The following is a 24,739-nucleotide window of genomic DNA, read 5'->3' as shown; positions in this document are numbered from 1 at the left end:
AACATTAAAGCTCAGGATAGGCTGACCCATACAAACCTACCAAAAAAACTCACGACCTTCTATTTTTCTTTCATCCATGTGTCTGTCCAAGAGTTTCTTGAAAGCCCCTATTGTTCCAGCTTCTACCAGCACTCCTGGCAATTAATTGCATACACCTACAACTCTCTCTAAAAGAAAATAAAAATTAACCCTAATGTCTCCCCTAAACTTCACTCCTTTCACTTTATACAGATATCCTCTGGTGTTTGTTACTTCTGCCCTGGGGAAAAGGTGCTGACTGTCTACCTTATCTCATAATCTCATAGACCTTAATAAGTTACCTCTCATCCTTCTCTGTTCCAAAGAGAAAAGCCCAAGCTCTGGTCACCTTGCCTCATTAGATATTTTCCAATCCAGGCAATATCCTGGTAAATCTCCTCTGCACTTTCTCCACAGATTCCATCTCTTTCCAATAATGTGGTGACCAGAACTGATCCATGTTTTCCTCCAAAATTCCTCCCAACACAGGTACTGCTCTTTAACTAATTCAATTTATTCTGTCCTTTTTTTTAAAAAAAGAGATTACTCACAAGAACAAAGTTTACAGGACCAAGCAACATCCTAGCTTCAAGACTGAACTTGCACTCCAGAACTAGCAACACCTCTAGCCGTTGTTCCAATAGAGTTACAACACTAACGTGTGGAAAACTGTCTTGTCCACAAAAAGCAGGTTACATCAACCCTGCACAGTTCTGTGCAAAAAGAATACTGTCGATCAGCAACAGGGCGCATCCCAATCATGGACTAAAAAAAAAGTTGAAATAAGAATTATTGTCTTCACACCAACACATCATCTGACCAAGTGTGGCATCAATGAGCTCTAGTAAAACTGAGGCCAATCGAGAGCAAATATTCTATGTGGAGGAAGGTGATTGTGGTTGCTAGAAGTCAATCATTCCAGTCTTTAGGGCTATTTCAAGGGACCAATTATCTTCAATTGCTTCAGCAATGATCATCATTCAATTAGAAGAGGGGATATTTGTGGATGAAATAATAATGTTCACTTGCTGTCCCAATTCCTCATCAAACAAAGAGGTGCATGCCTTCATGCAGCAAGGCCTTCTACTATCTGAAAGTCTTCCTACCATCTGCAACCAGACCCACAGCATCACCTCGTCGTGCAGATTCCATCCAAATTTCACACACCATCCTCACTTAGAAACATATTATCATTTCTTCATTGTTGCCAGGTCTAACTCCTTGAACTCCATCCAAAAAGTGACGAGAGTCGTTTCACTTAAGAACCAGTGATTTAGCAAGGTGACACACCACCACCTTTTCAAAATCAATTAGGGATGGTCATTAAATAAAATTTCCAGATCTCAAAACAAAACAAAAATTCTGCACCTAAATCTAAAAGCTGTTTTCTAAGTAGGTAAAGACATTAATCTCATGAAAATTTTAAATGAACAGGCTGATAGCAAAAATTTTGTCGATACAGAAAAAAAACCACAAGACAGATAATTCTTTTCTTTTCTTAATCCATCAAAGGCTGTAAACTTACCTGCATCTGGATCTTCATTTAGCCGGCTATATTTAGACTGATCTAACTTTGCCCTGCACTTTTCAATGGGTATCCATTCATATGTTTCTGGACACAACAATTCAGATGGAGAGTACTGTCCCTAAGAAACAAAAGTAAAGAATCAGTGAATACAAGTTACAGTTTGAATAGACTAATTATTGTAAGCAAACAAACATCAAAAAAGTGCTACTTGGGAGAGTCTGAACTGGAGAGACAGTGGAGTAGGAACTCAAGCAGCAAGGCAGCATTTGGAAGAGTTGAAGGATGGCAAAGGCTCAGGCAAGCATGCCTGAAAGGAAGAACAGGCAGGGACAGGTGAATGGTCAGAGCAACTAATAAGCTGAAGTGCATTTATTTTAATACAATGAGTATTGTGCAAAAGACAGATAAACTTGGAGCCTGGACCTGTATTGGAATTATGAGGTGACTGTTACTTTCACAGCTTCAAGAGGGCCAGAATTGGCAGCTCAGTGCTCCTGGGTTTTGTTGTTTTAGACAGGATAGAGGTGGAGGTAAAAAGAGAAAGCAGTATTACATCTTTCTTTGGCTTGGCTTCGCGGACGAAGATTTATGGAGGGGGTAAAAGTCCACGTCAGCTGCAGGCTCGTTTGTGGCTGACAAGTCCGGTGCGGGACAGGCAGACACGATTGCAGGGGAAAATTGGTGGGTTGGGGTTGGGTGTTGGGTTTTTCCTCCTTTGCCTTTTGTCAGTGAGGTGGGCTCTGCGGTCTTCTTCAAAGGAGGTTGCTGCCCGCCAAATTGTGAGGCGCCAAGATGCACGGTTTGAGGCGATATCAGCCCACTGGCGGTGGTCAATGTGGCAGGCACCAAGAGATTTCTTTAGGCAGTCCTTGTACCTTTTCTTTGGTGCACCTCTGTCACGGTGGCCAGTGGAGAGCTCGCCATTACATAACTAATCAGGAAGTGTCACAGCAGCACTAATTGTGGGCTCATCTAGTGAGGCAATGTGGTAGAGATCAGAAATAATAAAGGTGCAATGACTCTCATAGGAATATACTATCGGCCTCTTTCCCTACAGTAACTGGGAGGTGCAAAAGCAACAAGGTCGTCATAGTGGAAGACTTACATTTACCCAATGTTGACTGGAAACCCCCTTAGTGCAGAGGCTCAGATGGGGCAGAATTTGTTAGGTACTTCCAGAAGTTTCTTCAAACAGCATATAGATAGCTAAACCAGCATGGGAACTATTCTAGACCTTGTGTTGGCAAATGAGCCCAGTCTGATGATCAGAGTTTCAGTGAGGGAGCTCTTGGGAAACTGTAATTATTGAGTTTCAATATAGTTAATGAATTTATTAACTATTAAATCAAGATTAAGCAAACAAAAGAAATATATGCTTTCAGGATTATCACCAACTGAAACATGAAAGATCCTAAGGGATATTAATAGTATTCACTCATTGGATGTTTTCTCTCAAGGAAGATTTTAGAAATTTGGGTAACTGATCAAAATAAATATTCATTATTTAATACAAATGAGACAAAGATTTGATCTGGAAAAAAAGGAATAAAATCAAAGTACTATCAATATTAATTGGGTCAGGGAGATGTCTGGCATTGGCCATTTTTGTTCTATGGAGTATTAACAATGGACGGTATTCATCAGCCATACTCAATGGGAGTTATGAAAGTTGGTAGAACATTTATCACAGGGGGAAGAAAAGAACAAATATGACATCTTTTTTTTAATATTGGGGAATGTGGTGGGAGGGGAAGGGAGGATAAGTGGAAAATCACAGCAGTATTTGGCCAGTCAGAAAGAGGAAAGGCAGGATTCAGAAACCAACATTTCAAAGCAAGTAATTGTATGGGTCAGTGTGCACTAAGACTGAACGCAAGTCTCAGTTCTCTGGCAGGCATCCAACACAAGGCAGTTAAAACTACATTGTCCTGGTAATCCACAATGATCGGTGTCACCTGGCACAATGTGGTCCAAATTTCTCTTCAGTGTTCTAAAAAGAACACTGGGAAAAGAATTATTCCTGATGTAGAAATAACTCCAGGATAGCTAATATCAAAGAGACTGATTGAGTCTCCAAAGTTAAATGAAAAACAAAATTAAAAAAATTAATGCCCTTGGTTATGTTTGCCTCTTCTCAAAGATTACATGGCTGCACAGAGGAGCAAGGCTGAAAATGCCTTGAAGTAGTCTGTTGGCTGCACTTGTGACCTTTAGTCAGAAAATGCACGGGCTCTTGTCTCACTTTGGGTAGTGTAGCGGTTAGTTCAACTATATTACAGTGGCACTGATGAGTACATGCATGTGAGGGGGTTGAAGGGTTATGGGCAGGGAGTAGGTAGGTTGAACTAGTTGGAGTATCATGTAAATCGGTGCGGACTAGAAGGGCCAATATGGCCTGTTTCCGTACTGTTATTGTTATATGGTTATATATGGTTATAATATCAAAATTCACTCTTTGGGTGGTGAGATAAACAGTGGGTAAGAAGAGAATTGATTTTCAGTTTGTTTGTACTGAAAAAGTGCTATGCAATTGAACTTCTGGACAATAATCTGTGGAATTAAAAGTTTGTTTGAGCACAAGAGTGAAGTAAAATAAAAATCAAACTTCACATTCTGTTCATTTTTCATGATGCTTCTCTACCAACATTAAGAAATGAAAATGCATCTGTACAGATCAAATTTCTAAGACAATCCATTTAAAAGGGAAAGGTGAAAATGGGAATGGAAAGTGAAAACTTGAAATAAGCAGAAACCTATTAAAAATAGAAAAACTACAAATAAAAATAGAGCAATAAAAATTTATGTATATCTGGTTTGCAATGAAACATTCTAGTTTCATCTACTACATTCCCCTCATTATTTTTGAAATTTATTCATTTTTCCTTAATTATCAACAATGCTGTCTCAATGTGGTTTTCATTGACCTGAATACACTGCAGCAGTGTTTCATTAAACGCCCAAAGAATTTAGCTGGAGGAAAGGCAATCCTTCAACTTATTAAATCCTTGACTTCTGTGAAAGAAGACACCAGTAGGTTCTATTTAATAAATTCAGCCAAGGACATTGTGGCCCCATTTACCGATTTCATTACACTAACATCGATTGATTTAATTATGTTCTAGATCTAGACAAATACTTTGCCTCCTTTTGCAAGTAAACCCAAGTCTGCCTATTTTGACTAATGCTGATGAGCAACTGGGAGTCAGGCAAATAACAGAACAATTCAGATCACAAATCCAATGCATGTCACCCACACACACAACTTTTTTAAGCTAATTAAAATGAAATACTCGAAAAGGAGTTCATTCAGATTAAGAGAGTTCAAGAATTCTTTAAAATCCCTTTATGCCAGATTGACTACTCTATAAAGATTTCTACAAATCTTAGTTTTACAGGCTTTTAACATTAATAAGCAGTTTTGTTTGCAATAATGAAAAAAAAACAGCCAAAGCACCACTCTTTTTTTTGGTGGAAGAACTGATCTCTCGACGATGCTTAAAGACAAGCATTTTCAATGTACTGCTACAAAAATAAACAAACTGCTAAATTTTGTGGTAAACTTAGACCCTTAATATTTTATTAATTTGCCTTTTAATCTGGTTCTGCATTTATTAATGATGTGAGCAATGCAGATTCTCCCTTTACAGCTCACAATTTAGCTTTCACATCTTTCAAATTCTGTCCCACCTAATTAAATCTCTGCCTCTTCACTCCCCACCACCCCCTCCCCCAGCCCCACATCTCTGCAACTGTTTTACTTTTATTTTGTTCTTTTATCAGGGAGCTCAAATCTCAATCAAGTTTGATACAGTGCAATTTCTTAATTTTTCCCTTCGGTTTCAATTTTTTTTTCAAAACTACAGAACACTGAAACTTACAGAATTAGTCAATACTTTTTGCAAAAATTAAATATATTTAACAAAGTGTTTCATTCCCCAAAAGAAAAAATGGACATGAAAGTACGGTGATGCCTTGCTGTAGCAGCTGAACCAGCAATGTGGTTGAAACAGAAACATGGCTAAAAAGGACAAAAGAGAAAGGAAAGGGAGTGGGACTTCCCTATTTAACAAGATCCAGAGTAAAACCTCTGGATCAACCCCACTTTTCCTTCAATCTTCTGAGGTCAATAAAAAATTATTCCAACCCATTCTTAACTTGTACTTAGTAAATGTTGCAATATCTTTGGGATATCACAAGATGTCAATTGCTGTAAGATATCCATCCTCTAACCTATTCCTCCAGTCATAAGAGCAAAAGGGAGATAGATCAGCTTATTGAATGGTGTCACACCAATAACCTTGCACCCAATATTAGCAAGGAGGTGATTGTGGACTTCAGGAGGAAGTCAGGTCTTCATCAAAAGCTCATTTGTGGATAGGGTCAAGAATTTCAAATTCCTGGGTGTCAACATCTCTGAGGATCTGTCCTGGAGCCTCCATGTTGATGCAATTACAAAGGCGGCCAGTGGCTATACTTGAAAATGTTTGAGGAGATTTGGTATGTCACCGAAAACTCTCAAAAACATCTGAGGTAGTAGAGTGGAGAGTATTCTGACAGGTTGCACCAGTAACTGGTATGAAGGTGCCAATGCTCAGACAAGAAAAAAACTCCAGAGGTTTGTTAACTTGCCTGCAACATCACAGGCACCAAACGACACACCATCAAAGACATGAGGTAGTGTCTTACAAAAAAAAACAGCCTCTATCCTCAATGACCCCATCACCCAGGCCATGCCCTCTTCACTCTGCTACCATCAGAGGGAAAAAAAGGTACAGTAGCCTAAAGATGAGCGCTCAATGGCACAAAGAATGCTTCCTCCCTGTTGTGGTCAGATTCCTGAATGATCAAATGAGCCAGAGACTGCCTTATTTTGACTATTTATGCATTATTTTTTTATTTATTCTTGTAAGGTGGTTTATATGAATGCTTGCACTGTGACGCTGCCACAAAACAATGAATTGTGATTTGTTCGTGACACTACATTCTGATAAGCATAAAACTGCAAAAATGTATATCAGAGCCATCTATTTTTAAATATTACATGTAGAATTACAGCCCCTGACAGAGTTCCATAATGTTTATGAATGTTTAAACACAGTAATAATTTTGAGGAAAAAGCCAGAGGTGATATTTTCATTACTAGGTGGCCTATAAAACTAAAGAACTAATGTGTTAATAATGATTGGAATATACGGGTACAAGTTCTGTAACACTACCCCATGCAACTCAAATGAGATCTGAATAGCTGATTTTAAAATGAAGATTTTATTAGATCTGCGCACTCAAATGAATTATCCTCTGACCTAAAGGTTACATCTTCTCATGCATGGAATTGATTGATCATTTGGCTACACACATATTTTGCAAGCATCTAAGTTATTGCGTGTTTTTCTTTCAGACTAAAGATCCTTCCTCCTCACCAGTTATAACCAGGTTTTATTGTCACAGAATGTGACACAAAATTTGCTGTTTTGGGCAGCAGTATTGTGTATTACAGATGCACAATTGCGATAAATTAAGTTCTATAAATACAAGATTTAAAAAATATAAATTAGCTCAGTAAGAGGGAAAAAGTGAGCCAGTAGGCCTTATCATACCATTGATTCCTGCCAATCCTCATAAAAACGGAGTAAAGTTCCTGGGAAGGCTCCACCTCCAGGTATGAATTACCAGGGGTTTTAAGCTCCAATGGTGACAATATGAGAGTAGGTTGTGCTTTCACACCACCAGAAGGCGATTGGAGGTTAACTTGGCTGGGCTCCGAAAGTACCCCCTTCCTCCTGCATGTCTGAAACTGGTTGAATTAGATCTGCCCTTTCCAGTTGGGATGTTATCCACACCGCACGATTACTGGTAAGTTACTGGGTAAATTGCCCAGTTAACCCACCTGTACTTGATGGTACCATTGTCTGTTCAGAAATCTGATGGTGGAGGGGAAGAAGCTTGTTATATACTGTTGGGTGTATATCTTCACACTCCTGTACCACCTTCCTGATGGCAGCAGTGAGAAAAGGGAGGTGAGGGTCCTTAATGGCAAGGGCTGCTTTCTTGAGACACCGCCTCTTAAAAATGTCCTTCAAGGAGTGAAGACCATGATAGCGCTAGCCAAGTTTACAACTCTCTGCAGCTTTCTCCTGTCCTACGCATTGGAATCTTCACACCAGACAATGATGCAACCAGAAGCAAGCCTAGCTATTATACCTGCAGGAATGAAGCAATGAAACAAACACCTGTGAAGCCAAATATCCCAAACATTATGATGCCCTGAAATGAGGGGCTATGTATAAAAAGTGCTGTAATTTCTACAGTCAAACCAAAATGTGTACTAATAACCTTGAATAAAGTCTAAATGTGTACTTTAATTACACGTGAATTGTTTGATTAAATTTAAAACTGTTGAGCACAGGGGAAAATAAAGAAGTCAAGTGTCTGTTTCCCAAACATTATGGGAAGGTGAAGTTGTTGAGGGACGCAGGTGATGTCCCAAATTTCCTCAGGCTTATGAGGAAGTAGAGGCACTGGAGTGCTTTCATGGCCATCATTTCAACATGGTCAGACAGGTTACTTCTATTAAGTTAAAGGGGTATTATCACCATCTCACAACTCGATGTGGACAGGTGAGTGAGCTCCACTTCTCTTCTGCAAGTCTAAGATCAGCTCCTTCATGTTGTTGACACTGAGGGAGAGGTTGTTGTCCTTCCCATTGTCGGACTCATCTTTGTTTGAGATCTGACCTACAATGGTGTGTCATTTTGCAAATTTTTGAATGGAGTTGGAGTGGTTTTGACAACATATTTATGTGCATTTACAGGAAATATAACAGAGCACAGCCATGTGGTGATTGTGGAGGTTGCGCTGTCACGAATCCTCACTGGTTGAAGTCTGCAGGTCAAAGTTGTGGAGGTCAAAGTTGTGGAAGTCAAATGCCCTCAAATATCAAGTGAAATGTGAAAATGCATTCACCCAGTAGGGCTATAATTAACAGCAGACAGCAAGAATCTAACTCGTTCATTGGTACATACATCTTTTTGTATTATCAAACGGTGGCATTTTGTCATTTTTTTTCCGAGATAATTCTTTGTTTTTTTTAAAAATTGCATTGCTGAAAATTCACCATCCTGGAGGATGCCGTTAATGAGAAATTCACTGGACAAACCACTGACTGATTTGCACCCTAACAACATAAACCCTTTCCATCATCTACAAGGCACAAACCAGGAGGTTGATGGAAGTCTTTCCACCTGCCTGAATGAGAATAGCACCAAAAATATAGTGTTACGAGCCCAGAGGATCCCAAAACCCAGCAGCAATAGATATTCACCGACAAATGATTACTTAAACAAAAGTTGCTTTTAATTATCTTTAAACATGAAAACAGAATCACACTTTAACTTATCACTATTGACTTACTAAGCTAACATAACCCCTTCTAAATCTAATTGCATGTGTATGTAATGTGTGTGTAAGTTCAGAAAAGTTCTTTGATTCACAGTCCAATCTCACTTCTCATTCCTCCAAGTTCACTGGTTGCAGGCAATTCTTATACTGTGCACAGAATTTAACATTTATAAAGTTCACTAGGCTTTGGTGTTTGAAAGGTAAATGGTTACCGCTCAGGAAGGTTCTTGTCGGTTTTCAGAGAGAGATTTGTTGTACGCTGGACACCCACAACTGATTCCTTTGTAATCAGCCACTTCAGTGTCTTGCCGAAGAACCTTGCCCCCTCAAGGTTCTCCAGATGATACCCGCTTTCTTTCAGGTCAACAAAGAGTTCCTAATTGTTTCTCTTATTTCCAGTGAAACATTAGACAGCCAGTCCTCTCCTCCTGCATGAACCAAAAGGGTTTTGACCAGGCTGAACTAAGCACTCACAACCCGCCTTCCAAATGGGGTTTTCCACAAGCTTGACAGCTTATCCTGTTCTAGTCCCAGCTGCTGCTGCAGCTGACTGTAAAACTGCAGAACTGATCTGTCTGTCTGTCTGTCTCTCTCTCTCTCTGAAAGCCTGTTTGACTCTCTCTGCTTGCAAAACTATATGACCCTCCTAGAACAGCAAGTTCCTCTCCAGACAGTCTGCGGCTCCGACAAGTTCTTTCATCTGTTGCCTTTTTGTAAACAACAATCCATTATTGAAGTCTCTTGGGCACTCTCCAAAGCTTTTGCAAAGGCTTTGGGGCCAACATGTCTAGCTTGAGCAGAGCTCCAGTATTTTAAATAAGATCTGTTTTAAAGTGTTTGTATGGGACCTACACTAAACAAAAACCTGCCCCAATTTATCTCACAAAAACATATCTATAATCTGTCACAACAGAGCCATACAGCATGGAAACCAGCCAATCAACCATGCTGATCACAAGGGCAATGAAGGATGGAATGCTTTGGCAGAGATGCCCAATTTCAAGAAAGAAATAAACAAAATTCTACTTGAATGTTTTGCCCATGCATGTTAGCAACTTCAATCACCTTATTTTCTCCTTCAAGAAAATGCAAAAAACCCTGAAATTGAGATACACAAAATTAGTCTGTTTAGAACATTTACTCTTAAATTCACTACTCCTGTGGTAGCGAATAACTTGATCCACTTTTTTTTTAAAGAGTAAATTCTGTCATTACATTGTCAAAGATTACAACTTCAAACAAAGAGTTATGGTACAAATTCTCTGCAGTGTTCTTTTCGGGCTTAGACTATATTTTGTGTCAACTGGAAGAAATTTTGAATATAACCTGTCGAACAAAGTCTAAATGTTGATAATATTACTAAAGATTCAATAAATATTTTAAAAATTTGTTTAATATTTTTGCCTAAACAATGTCACTCTTGGATTTAAAAATATTACAAAGGACGGATGGAAAATCTTTCACATTTTATTGGTTGTCTTTAAAATAACAAAAACACCAATATTAAGCACGTCTTCACATTTACATTGCAACAAATTTCATTTATAATTGCATAATGTGCTTTTTTAAAAATATATTCTATCATTTCACAAATGAACCAAAAAGGGTTCAACTCTGATAGAGTTGAAATTCAAATCCAATCCATAAGGAATTACAAATAAGACAATTATTTAGTCTACTTGTATTCCCAGTTACTTTTTAAGACCTGCAAATCAAGACAAGTGATGAAAAGCAGTGACAGGTTTATAGAAGCTAAAATGCATTAGACTTTACTATTTACTTACTCTGAAGTTTAAAGAATAACAGGCTGGCAGACTGCAAGGTAAAACGTCACTAGTCTGTGGAGCCAGGGAAAATATTTCTACTGAGTTATGGCGAAAAAGCCTTGACCTTAGAATAATGTAGAGCACAGAAATGCAGAGAAATAAACTGTTCTACAAAGTTTCAAATCAGTTACAATCCTCTGACAATTTTGAAGAGATGACATCAAAATCTAATAATGCATATTCAGATAGCAGCTGAAGCAAATCAATTTGTGTCCAGCTCACCAACATTTTGAGGTTGAGATTGCACTGGAAAGAATGCAGAGGAAATTCACCAGAATCAGAACTTATTGTTGTGAACAAGTCATGAAATTCAGTGATTTGTGGAAACATTCATATTATAACGCAAGGATAAATTTAAAAAATAAAAATACTAGTGCATGAAAAGTAAGGCAGTGTCTTTGGTTCACTGATTATTCAGGAATCTGATGGCAGTGGGGAAAAAGCTGTCCTTGTGCTGTGGAGAGCTCAACTTTTTCCCGATAGTAGCAGAGTGAAAAGGGCACGGCCTGGGTGGTGGGAGTGTTTGAGGAGAGAGGCTGCTTTTTTAAGACACTGTCTCATGTAGATGTCCTTGATGGAGTGAAGTCTAGAGCCTGTGATGTTGCAGGCTGAGTTAACAACCCTCTGGAGTTTATTCTTGTCCTGAGAGTTGGTGTCTCCATAACAGGCAGTGATGAAATCAGCGAGTATGTTCTCCACCTGTAGAAGTTTTCCAGAGTTTTTGGTGACATACCAAATCTCTTCAGACACCTCACAAAGTATAACTGCTGGCGAGAATTCTTTGTGATTGCATCAACATGGAGGCTCCAGGACAGATCCTTGGAAATGTTGACACCCAGGAATTTGAAGTTTTTGATTCCCTCTGCGACTAAGCCCTCAATGAGGACTGGGTCATGTTCCCCGACTTCCTTCTGAAGTCCACAATCATCTCCTTGGCTTTGCGAATGTTAAGCACAAGGTTGTTGTCGTTACACCATTCAATGAGCTGATCTATCTCCCTCCTGTATGCCTCTTCATTGTTTCCTCACTGTGGCATCATCGACAAATTTGTAGATAGCATTGGAATTGTGCCTGGCCACACAGTCGTGGGTGTATAACGAGTAGAGCAGTGGACTAAGCACACATCCTTAGGGCACTCCTGTATTGCTGATCTTCTGATGAGAAAGTCAAGGATCCAGTTGCAGAGGTGGTACAGAGGGCTAGAGTTTGTAGCTTCTTGATCAGCACTGAGGGAAATACTGGCGTTGAAGGCCGGGTTGAAGTTGATGAAGAGCAGCCGTATGTATTAACTGCTGTTTTTGAGATGATCTAGGGCTGAGTGGAGAGCCAGCAATACGAGGATGTCCCATTCCAAGTGGAAACTGATGCCTCAGATTGTGCCTTGGCAGGAACACTTAATCAAAAGGGCAGACCTGTGGCATTCTTCTCCCGCACGTTAGGCGGACCTGAACTTAAACATCCTGCCATTGAAAAAGAAGCCCAAGCTATTATTCAAGCTGTTCGCTACTGGAGACACTTTCTAGCCGGCAGAAAATTTACTCTTGTCACTGATCAGAAATCTGCAGATTTTCAGTACCCTGCCAGGTATGCTGTCAGGGCCTGACACCTTGCAAGAATTCACCCTCTTGAATGATGTTCTGAAGTCACCTTCAGAGACAGATATCACAGGGTACTCAACCTTTTCAGGGATTCTAGTAGCCACTGTTTGGTTCTTCTTCTCAAAGCGGGCAAAGAAGGTGTTCAGATCATCAGGTAATGAAGCATCACAGCCATCCTCTACGCTTTTAAGGCTGTAATGGCCTGCACTCCCTGTCATAGCTGTTGTGCATCTGTCTGTCTCAACCTTCCTCTGGAATTACCACTTTGCTTCAGAACTGGCCTTCCGAAGGTCGAACAGCATTTGATTAGATCAGAGGGCTTGAATTATGGGAAGAGACTGGAATGGCTGGACTTCCAAGTAGCCTAGAGCAAAAGCATCTGACAGGTGACCTGATAGAAGTAGACAAGATTAAGAAAGGCATAGAAGAGAAAATAGAATCATTTTCCCCATGGCAGATGAATCAAAAACAAGAGAGGGCAAAGGTTTCAGGTGAGATAAAAGAATTTTAAAGGGAATCTGAATGGCAAGTTTTTCTTTTTGCACAGAGTGGTTGAAATTTGGAATACATTGCAAAAGAAAGTGGTGAAATCACATAAAATTACTAGATTTAAGAGGCATTTAAAGAGACTTAAAAAGTAGTGCATACAAAGACAAGGCCCGAATGCAGACAAGTGGGATCAGATGATGAAGAAAAAATTGTTGTGCATGTACTGGGACTCAAGGGCACATTTCTGCTCTCTGACTATTTTGTTCATAGATACAACACAAAAATTACACACAAGTGTTCAGCAAGGAAATTACTGATCTCACGTCACTGAACAAATGATAAGGATAATTTCCGAAAAATGAGCTATTCTGATTTTAATGCGGACAAACTTGGTGTGGCACACATGACAAAAGCTTGCGCATTCTTTGCCGTGCTTTATTAAGCGAATATCACCACTTGGATATCTTTCCACATGCAGATTGAACAACGATTTGATAGGTTATGGCTCTTTCACCGCAGAAAATTGAATGCCACATTCTTACGGATAGAGTCAGACACACTCTATAACTACTCCCTCAAAATGACCTGGTGAGAGGCATTAAGATTTAAAAAAGCTATTTTCTATTGCTGAGTTTTTCTCCTTCCTTGCACTCCTTATTCCAAATTAATGGCCACAACTTGCATAACTTTAAGAAACTGAAGTGATTTTGTATGCCCTTGCATACAAAAATAAAATCAGCTTTATCTTGATGATGATCAAATAATGTTATTTTGTATTTGATTAATGATTCATAAATGTTTCCATTTAACCGAACTATTAGAAGATTAGAAAAGTTTGTTCATAGACATAGTTTTAAGTCACTTATATCATTTTGACAAGTCACCTGAGCATTAAAACAATCTTTCTCTGAATTTTTATTATGTGTAGTTGTTTAATATACAGTTCAGATCTACAACAAACTTTCCTATTTAAACTTCAAAGCACTAAATCATTATATCTGTCTTCATATACCTGAACATACATCTGCACTGAGGAACACTGAAGGCTCAGTGAAGTTAACAAACACTCACTGTGAATTAATGAAACTTCCTTGAACAATTACTTAAACTGACACAAGCTTACCACACTATTTAAATAAAAAATAGATCAACATTTGCTGTATTTTTTTCTGTACATTTTACATTGGAACTAACTAAATATGCCTGAAACCTATTGCCTGAATGTACCTTTTGATGCAATTAATTTTATCACTTAACCTTATTCAAAAAAAACAAAGTAATAATTTCAAAACATTGACCAGCTATAGTAACATCATACAGCACTATAATGTTACATTCTTATAGCTACTCAATAGCATTTACTTTCAGGAAATAAGCAATCAAATATAAATAAATTCACATTTGTTTTAAAGTCATTTCCAGATCAAATCTAATGGTGAAAGACACTTTCAAATACAAGAGGGTATTTAGAAGAATTTAGGCTTTGTATGATTCTGGTTCTTGGATATTTATTTCATTTCCAGTTTTTTTTTGTTCCAGTATCATTTTAAAGATACCCTTTAAGCCATCACTTACCCTTGGGGGTAAACATTTTATTTGGGAGATTCTAATTGTTACAGCGTAGCATTCACACTATGCAGGTGTAAAGAACGACATGCTCACAAAACCTTGAAGTCGAGACTGGTTTATTGCACTGGCCATCGCATTTATGTGGGCCCCCAGCACTGGGATAGGCCGGTGTTCCCATGACAGCTGGCTGTCTTCCCGCCGTGCGGGAGGTCAACTGGGACGACGGCCAGTGTCACCCCCAGGTCTGCCTGGTCACTGCATCTGTCAGCCATTTTGTCAGACAGTCCGTGTCTCCATGTGCGAGCCTCTACAACTGCATATTTCTTCTATTTTAGTACCTTCTATTCTTTGATATAGTGCTTAGTCTTCATTTCCACATTAGCACAATTGAACTACTTCCAGCACCATCATTTTGAACATGCTGTAAAACAGCAGAGAAAATGTAGCTTTATTTGCTAGAATTTTTCTCAACTCAGACTATCTGACAGATGTGCAACACCAATCCACGGGTTTTGCAGAAGACATGAAAGCCGTGCTGAATCCAAATTTTGCCTGGCCTATGTTGGACCAAGTTAGACCAAGTTGGCCCATGTTGGACCAAGTTAGACCAAGTTGGCCCATGTTGGACCAAGTCATCATGACCTCTTTCCTTCTGCGCTCTCTTCCTCCAGGTTAAACTGAAAATCTGAGTTTTGCAATTTCACCTGATCATCATTGTTAGGTAAAAAAAATGACAAGAACCACATGGTGAAGTTTAGTTTAATTGAAAGGTCTTAAATTTAAAATTTTAGACTTTGTTTGGCTGCTTCAAAACATTGATCATGAGAGAACTTCTATCAGCAACTTTTATTGATTCAGTACAAATGCTCATTCTGATCAAAATTCCCTACCCTTAACACATTCCAAATCTTATATACAATGTCCTATTTTATAAATGACTATACATGCTGGCATATGAAATAAAAACACAAAATGCTGGAGAAGCTCAGAAAGCTTCAACGTTTAAATTAAAAAAAACTCAAAAATGAGGAATCATCTTGTATGCCAGGCATAGAATCCAAACCTGAACAACGAAGTCTCAGTGCTCCCCCAGGGCAAATTTAAAATCCGAACCTTAACAGCGAAGTCTCAGTGTTCTGCTGCGGGGTCCATCTGCCCAGTTCAGCTCTGTATAGGCTTTAAACGGCCTGTTAAGGTAGCTGATGGTGGTTTATTTTAAAATATGCTTATAACATTGAAAGCTTTACTGGGAAATTTGCTTTTAAAATACTGTGAATTAGTATATTAAATGTACCTAGCAGCATCATTCCATTGGGCAGCGTTAGCCCATCTCAAGAATATGCCACTTAATAGCAATCAGTGCAGTGATTCAATCATTCAAGCAAGGACAAGTAATTAAACAACACATTCCGAGTTTCCCAGGACCTGACTATTTTTAATTTTCATTTAGACATGCAGCATGGTTACAGAACCTTCCGGCCCATTAATCCGTGCTGCCCAAATATCCTCAATTAATCTAAAATCTCCAAATATTTTTCAAAGTTAGGAGGAAACCGGAGCACCCAGAAAAAACCCATGTTGAGATTGGGAGAATATATAAACTCCTTCAAGACAGTGCCGGATTCGCACCCAGGATGCTGGCATTGTAATAGTGTTACGCTAACTACTGGTGTTAACTGTGCCACCCTATATGAATGACTCTAAATGAACACTGAAAAAAACTGTTTTGTATATCTCAGGCATAATGTAAATAGAGACAAACAGCAACATATAATCAACATTTTAAACATTAAAATCATATCAGATTTATTTAGATTAATGAATAGCAGCTGACAGTTTTAATTATAATTAAACAAATTCATGTCAGCACTTTCTGATTCTTTAAAAAAAAATTCACATATATGCTCTATCCTATTGAAGCACCGTCCAATTAAAAGAATTGCATCCACAGTTCATGGAAATGATCTTCTCTACATTGAGAAAACCAAACACAAGTTGGATAGCACTTTGTGACACCTTCAGTCTGAAAAAGACACCCCTCGACTCCAGTTCCCTGTCACCATAATATCGCCAACCTTGACCTTGTCCTCGGCCTTTCTCTAGTGAAATTCACCATAATATTGAAGGAAGACATCTCATCTTCCCACTGGCAACACTGTTGCTTCCATAGTCTAGGCGAATTCAACAATCAGCTTTTCCAGTTCACATTTTACTTTTGTAATCTCAGATAATTATTCTGTTTTTACCTATAAACATCACAGCTCATTTTATGAAAATCTCATATACCTCATAAACTTTATTAATTAAAAATTATATTTTTAATCAATAAAGTTTATACAAGAAATAAAGGTAGAGGACTTTCTTTATATTCATAATATCACCCAGTCTACACTGTTGTCAATACATTCATTACGTCATCGTTCTCGATAAAGCACCAATGTCAAACATAACATGTGTGAACAATATAGTCTTCAAGTGTTTGTGGGTCTGTTGCACAGGATCCAGGCCCTCAGTGATCAGTGTGTAAAGACCTTTGATTGCAGTCATTCCTACAAGGCGTTTGCATCAACTCCCTTAGCACATACACCCACACACTGAAATAAGCCAGACAGCACCATATAGCTCACTGTACTAAAAAACCAAGTTTCAAGCAGACCAAAGTGCACCTTTCACCGACCTGGTGACATTTCAGCATAACTTGATATTTGTCTTCGAAAACAGCCCTGATATCAGGGTCCTCTGCAATGCACCTGTTTAGGGCATACCTCAGTAAGGGTCTCCACACCTTTGCGTAAGGGTTTCCACACCTTCTTTGCAAAAACACAGCCCGTAAGGGTTTCCACATCTTCTTTGCAAAAGCACAGCCCGCAAGGGTTTCCACACCTTCTTTGCAAAAGCACAGTCCGTAAGGGTTCCCACACCTTTGCAAAAGCACAGTCCGTAAGGGTTTCCACACCTTCTTTGCAAAAGCAGTCCACAAAGAGGTGGACAACTGTCTCATTCTGTCTGCAGCCTTCAGGGGCAGTGTGATTGGGAGGTGGACTCCAACCACGAGGAAAGAATCTGACCAGAGCCAAGTGGCATCTTGATGTTTGTTGATGTGCTTTGGTGACGTGACATTCTGCCTGCAACTGGGAGGGAACACCACTCTCGGTCCTTATTTTTGTTGGGACCTTGGTTATTCAATGAAGCCAATTGTTGTTAGGGAATCTATGAGTTTTTAGCCACTGAACTGACCCACGGGATGATAACCACGGCAATGGGCTCAGAGGGTGAAGGACACACATGATGGCTTGAGGCAAGGAACCCAAGCATGCTGCGGAATGCTTGTGACTGAGGTCAAAGTACTCACACAAGGAAGTGGTCTGCTGGAGACTGGCTGACAGGACGTGAGAGGGAATCTTGGGTACTGGAGGCTTCCTGATCTTGTCATGAGGTTTGCATCTGGAGCTTGGTTGGTAATGGCAACCAATGGTACTGAAGGCTCAGGGGCTGCGGAGGCTGCAGAAGTGCTGAAGGCAAATCCAGTGACTCTGGGAAGACTCTCTTTTGCTTCTCTTTCTCTGATTGCTAGAGGGGCTGGGAAATTTCTGATAATTGAAATCTTTGTCTGTCTTAAGGTACACTCAAGAAAATTTACAGTTTTATTACATGACAATAAGATAATCTTGAATAATCTAGGTGCACAACAGACAGACCAAATTTCTCATTCCCTCCCCAAAACCCATTTTGGACTGCGTATTGACTGTGCAATATCCTATTAATGAATTTGTCCTGGTTTAAGCTGACCAGGAAAGCACCCCTATATCAAACACAGGTAGTGGTATCCTGAGCAGTGCAAAGCTACAAGAGACTTCCCTATATAGGTTTGGTCTGGGTGAATCAGAACTGATACGATCTAACAGATAATGCCACTGAATATAAATTTTATTCATCCATGGGATGGGTCGACATTAAGATGGGTCACCAATTCCTGATGTCCACCCCTTCCTTCTGTTGGCAGAGAAGGACGATGATCCCCCTTCCTCAGATTCTGACATGCTGTCAGCTACAAACAGGGCACAATACATTTCCATCAGGTCTTGCCTCTTCCAGTCCCTTGATTGGTCAGCTGTTGATTGAGCCTGTCAGCTCTCAAGTGTTCTGGGGTTTTAATTTTTACTAATACATTCAGAAATGACTGGATTGTCACTCGTGGATGTATTCTAATTGGTGATAGCCCATATAGAGATTTTGTTATATTTTAGTTGTTTGCTCCATACTATAAATAGTATGAATGCCCCTTTTCAGTCTATAATAACTTTGTGACTTGGGCACACAATGCTCAAAATATCGAGTTGAATCTGAGCTTAATAATAGTTGCTCTAGACTCAAGCAACAGGCATAAATAACCAAACAAAGTAAAGCATAAAAAAATGCAAATGATGTACAAATAACACAGAAGGGCAGTGTATTCACAAAATACAAAGAAAAATTATATTTAACATTGCTAGAAGGTGCAGTATACTATGTAGAATGCAACAAAATGGTTCTGAGCATGCAAATTTATGACAAATCAAATTCAAGGAGAAAATGCATAATTTAAAAGGCAAATTGTAATATTTCAGACATGCAAACAAAAATCACTCTGGAAGAGCAAAGAATTTTGGTACTGTAGATGCTAATAAGGCCATGGTACAGACACAAAAACACCTCAATAGGACTGAAGTTAAAATGAAGGGCTTACTCTGTTGGAGAATCTTGATCACCCTACATTCGGAATTCTGCTTTCACTAACGTCAAATCTTTTGCATGATAAATTGCAGACTTACCATGGTACCTTAATTTAAAGTTGCAAATTCTGAAGACTTGTATTATAAACTTAATTAATTTTATACCAGTAGAGGTGATTTAAAATGGTACAACTTTATTTCGTAAAATAATCCAAACTCTGTGGTGGTAATTTTTTCTTAAAGATTATGCAGGAGTGGCAATCTCCAAATCATGCCTGAAATGCTGGAGAAGTTGGATGAATCAAAATTTCAATGAAGGTCAGTCAGAGAGATGGAGCACATGGCAACATTTTGCATGCTGTTCCCAGCAGGTCCTCTCCTTACAACCGTTCTATTCTCGTAGACCTCGTTGCACTATCAAAAATCTCTATTTTTCTCTGTAAAACTACTTTTTTTGCTTTCTGTTGACTTGCCTGCTTAGCATGCAAAGTTTTTTCCACTGTATCTCAGTAAAGAATAGAAACAGTACACTTGCCCAGCACACATTTATATTAATCCTATTTTCATTCCAATTTTTAATTCTTCCCGTGTTTTCATCAGCTCTTCTCAAATATTTCTAATATTCCTTATAACTGAAGCATAACTTTCTTACTTTTATACAGTAAAATCCCTGGTATACAGCAACCACAGGGATTGTTAAATGCCGGATAAGTGAATTTTCAGGTTGCTTGAGAACGTGTTGCGTGGATTGGCGAACTAATGCCGAGATGTGCCAATTTTAAACTTTTTTTTTAAACTTTTTTTCCCAGTTGCTTGAATTCCAGAATGCAGGAGTTTTAATTGTGTTAGCTTTCCTCATCCTTGTACCTGTATCTCAGCATTTGCACAACACTTAGTTCCCTTTGTACTTTTGGTGCAATCTGGAAGATTCATCAAGCCAATTTAACAGTAAATACTTATGAATTGTTTGCTATAATGCAAACTATTCATAAGAAATTTCATGTACAATGTACATAGCACTGAAATTCTTACTTGCAGCAACCAAACTGGTAACCCTAAAACCATTTACGGAGCGGAAACAGGCCACGTTGGCCTTTCGAGTCCGCACCGGTTCACTGATTTTGTGCGCCCTCTTCAGGCATTGGTCCCAGTAGATCTTTATCAAAATTACTTGTTTAAAAAAAAGCTTTCAAGGCGAACTTAATTGAATTAAAAGAGACAATAAGTACATATGATAGATAACAAGTGTTGAAAATAATCCTTGTGCAAAAAAGTGACTTGCAATAATGCAGACAGTCCTATTGTGCTTCATTGAAATCAGGGGAGGTTCAAGAGTCTGATTGCTGCTGGAAAGAAAAAACCTCTTAAACCTAGAGGATCTGGTTTTCAGGCTTCTGTTTACTCTTCGATTCCTATTTTATATCCATGGTTTATAATTAGTTTTTATTTTAAAGATAGAAGGCAGCATGGGAAATACCGTCATCATGTCAAGTTTCATGACTGATTTGCAAGTATACAGTACTGAAAGCACAGTTTGTTCCATGGCACCGCTGACTGCAGTTTTAATGCAGGCGCCATGTGGTTTAAATCATATCATTAAATCAACAAACTTTAAGGGCTGGCAGTTCTCACTCCATCCTTAACAGTTCATAACCAATGAATAATATACCAGCAATTCAAATTCAAAAACCAGTGATGCCTTGGTTTCAGCAACTTCCTAAGATGGGATTGCAGCCAGCATTTGAAGTCAACAAAAGATTAGATCAAGAGGTATAAATTAAACACACAAAAGTGTACCGTATTTAATCCTAGCCCAAAGTCAAATGGTGACGACATCATTAGGTATCACCAAAAAATATGTTTTTCCTCTGTATTGACTATTCTGCTTTTAATGCTGCAGCCCCTCTATGTTGTGGGAGCTATTCCTAGCTTGATAAACAAATACACAACCACACTACTGTAAGGAAGAGATTTCATGGACAATCTCCTACTCTTGTATAATGTATCCAAAAACATTGCAGTAGTTTGTTTTAATTGAAGTCAAATATTAAAATATGTACCATAGTGAAAATTTAAACGATGAGTATTTTGTGACATTTAGAGCGTACAGATAGCAAGTAATGTATCTGATTATCTATTGCCATTCCAAACTATTCATATCTTGCAAGACTGTAGTAATTGAAAAGGTTGAGAGCAAAGGTTCCCAACGTGGGTCAGAGTGGGTCTTGGTTCTTCCAGACCTTGAGTGGGGTGGTGAGCAATCTGCCAGAGGCCAATGAGGTCATCTTGCCGTCCCTCAATACAAGCAGCTTGGAGCTCGCACTTCTCACAGTTCCCATCCGACCTGCTCATAACATTGATTCAGATCCATGTTTTCTGTCTTACTGCTTGTTGTATTTAATTTCAGTCATGACTCAAGAGACTCCTGTTTATAAGGTAAGACCCAAGATATATTTCCCTTCTAAAATTGGATATAATTATTTTTGCAGAAATTTTCATTGAAGATTTATCCTGGATAGGATTGTTTGACTGTAGGATATGTAAGAAGTTTACTTGGCTATTGCGAGCAAGTGAATAACCTTTAACATTCAAGGAAACATCCTGACACTATAGAAATAAATTAATATCTAATAGCATAATAGAACAAGTGACTGCAGAAATCAAGGATGCTACATTTGGATTGTTCTCAATTCAGCTGGATGTATCCATAGATGTTTTGTCTTTTTCCCAGATTCTTGCCTTTGTTTGATATGTGAAGGGGAATCCATCAAGGAAAAAATACTATTTTGCTGTTAACTGAGATAAATATCAGAGCCGTGGATGTGATGGAAAAGGAATCAGTTTTTTTTTAACTGCAAGGGTCTGAAACCTAACCCTAACCTCCTGCCATGTTAGGAGTGAAAAGTGGTTTCCAAACTCTTGCATTTCATTGCTGTTCACTATATGTTACATCAGCAAGCTCTAGCTTCAAAAACCTTTCACCTCCTCCAGGATGTTCTTGGTTAAGTCATCAAAATTGTGAACTATGTGAAATGTGGGGCTTTGAACTCTCGGCTGTTCAAACAGCTCGGCTGTGTGAAAATATGGATGCAGAGGATAAGAACCTGCTCTACGAACTGGAAACCTGCGTCGATGAAAAGCTGTGAGTATTTTGCCTTGCCAATTTTGGAGATAATTTTGATCAGTTGAACAAATTGAATCTCAGGCTGCTGGGCAAGGGCACCACTATCATCCAGTTTGTTGATGCTCTCAATGCATTTATACAAAAGCTTGAAAACTGGAAACACAAAGTTGAGGGATAGAACTTTTCCACATTTGAATCTCTTACAGCAGCAACTGTTAATGGAATGGACGCTGATGTTGCAAAGTTGTCTTGCATCTCAGCTGCCTCCGAGAAGAATTCCTGCACTACTTCCCAAAAATCAGCCAAGAAGGTCTGGTACTGGTGAGGAACCTTTTCTTATTAAAATCCACAAAGCTGGGACCAGGTGAGATTCTCTACCAAGTGGACTCCAAGGAACTTGATATTCTTGATGACCTCAACGATTGAGCCGTCAATGGTCAGTGGAGCATGGTTCCCCCCGCGCTCACCTGAAGTCAACAACCGTCTCTTTTGTTTTAATCAATGTTCAGATACAGGTTGTTGGCTCTGCATCAGTCTGTTAGTGACTGCATCTCATCTCTGTATTCTGACTCCTCATTCTTACTAACAAGTCCACCACGGTCATGTCGAAATTGAACTTGATGATGTTGTTCGAGTTGGTAGTCAGATCCAACTGTGAAGGGAATAGTGGACCAGTCAGAAGTTACCAAAGAGCACTGCCTCACTCTTCTTGCAGTTTACCCTGGCACCCGATCGCAGATCAAAACGGCTGTAGATTCTGATCAGTTTGCGGACAGATTGTGTGTCTGAAGAGAAGATGGCGACGTCGATCATGTACAGGGAGGCTTTGACAGTGACAGTGTCTCCACTGTCTGGCAATATCATTCCTCGTGCTATCCTGATTGATTCAGCGCAGGGCTCTATTCAGCACACAAACATGACTGGAGAGAGCTGGCAACCCTGCCTGATTCCATACTTGAATGGAAGCTATGTGTTTCCCACCCATTGATTTGGACTGCACTACGGATAAATGTATAGAACAGTTTAATCCAATTTTGGATTCCCTCTCTAAAGTCCATTTTGGATAGCATGTGATACCTGGTCAATAGCCTTCACCTCGTCTAACCTTTAATAAAATCTGGAATGAGCACTTTAAATCATGTGAGTTAATTGATCACAAATTTAAAACTATGGAACAAATGGCCAATTAAAGGAAAAAAGTCTCTCTCTCTCAAACATTATGGAGAGCACTGTATATACAATTAAGAATTCTACCTCCACCAATTAAAACTTCTCCCCATTTCTTCAAATCTTACGTTCTCAAGATATTGTTTGAAATATGTCTACGAAAACTATTCTTAGTCACTCAATTTTCTATGGGCAACTATAAATTTAAAGTTTATTATCAGCTCACCAACTAAAAGTAATAAACTTTCCTTGATCACTGTATCTAAAAACGGTAGCTTTCCATGCTCTTGCTTCAATCTAATTCATTTATCTTATCACATGTATACAATAGAAATTCTAATCGCAACGATCAATTATGGACATTGTTTTATCAATGGTCTCTGTAGGCTTTAGAGAAAATACCAAATCATATCAGCTTATTTGAACATTATTTTCCTTAAACTGCAAAAAGTAAATGTACTATTTTCCCACCACACCTTGCTTAAAATTAGCTCACAATTACAATTTTTAATTGGGACTTTATTTTAATGCATGAATTAATTATATGAACAAGTTTTGATGGAGACTATGGGATAAAGAAACATGGATCAGTGAGAGTCAGTGTTGCTTTCACAACGATCAAATTTTGGAATTGTTTAAGAAAATAAATTCTGTAAATTAAGGCCAATTAGGAAGCAAGATCTATTAACATTTTGGCAAAGCTCTGAACATGGTGCCATAAATACTAATTACCCAAAGACAAGAGGTACTAAAACTTTGTATCTGGAGTGAATCAAAAATTGGCTCCACAAATAGAAGTAAAGGGGGAGATGTATTTTTTTAAATGAACTTGAATGCAAGAAAATTATTAGTAGAGTATCATTATTCTCTATTCATTTGAAAAATTATATACTTTTATAGATAATTATTGAAAAATTATTTGAAAATGTAAATAAAAACACAGCAGGGGTAGGTACAGAAAATTGCAGGAAGCAAAGGTAAAAAGGCCAAATTAAAGACTACAACTGCGGAAAAATGACAGAAACTGCAAGAGTTATTACACACAAATTATTTACAGCGTGCAAGGGATAAGAATCTTGGGACTCCTGGGTAACCTGTTAAAACCATGGATGTAATAGCAGACAAGCAATAAAACAGATTACTATGTACAAGAAAAGGCACACATTGAAGGAGATGACTGAAATGTGTACATAACACAGGTTCAGCTCCACAACTGCTATGATGGTCCTATTCCCATCAGCTGGCTGTAAGTATGGACATCCTTACTTTGAAGGAGGTATGCACAGAAATCTTCCAGGAATGAATGTGGC

The 24,739-nt window shown here is 38.7% G+C and overlaps 1 protein-coding gene across 9 annotated transcripts in view; it reads right to left on the bottom strand.

Annotated features, from left to right (window-relative positions):
- LOC138744162 (arginyl-tRNA--protein transferase 1) overlaps positions 1–24,739 on the bottom strand; it is a 101,640-nt gene that overhangs the window by 21,307 nt on the left and 55,594 nt on the right. For 7 of the 9 annotated variants that reach the window (XM_069899827.1, XM_069899835.1, XM_069899834.1 and 4 more), the window contains one exon: positions 1,544–1,664. The exons of 1 other annotated variant lie outside the window; for it this stretch is intronic. In XM_069899827.1, the coding sequence (XP_069755928.1) occupies positions 1,544–1,664 (121 nt within the window). Of the gene's footprint in view, positions 1–1,543; positions 1,665–21,750; positions 22,915–24,739 lie in introns of those variants that run through there. One more of the 9 variants, XM_069899832.1, reaches the window with a different exon arrangement.

The sequence above is a fragment of the Narcine bancroftii genome, chromosome 10 (genome assembly GCF_036971445.1).
Source record: "Narcine bancroftii isolate sNarBan1 chromosome 10, sNarBan1.hap1, whole genome shotgun sequence".
In the NCBI taxonomy this organism is placed as follows: Eukaryota; Metazoa; Chordata; class Chondrichthyes; order Torpediniformes; family Narcinidae; genus Narcine; species Narcine bancroftii.
This window is presented reverse-complemented; position numbering and strand designations above follow the sequence as displayed.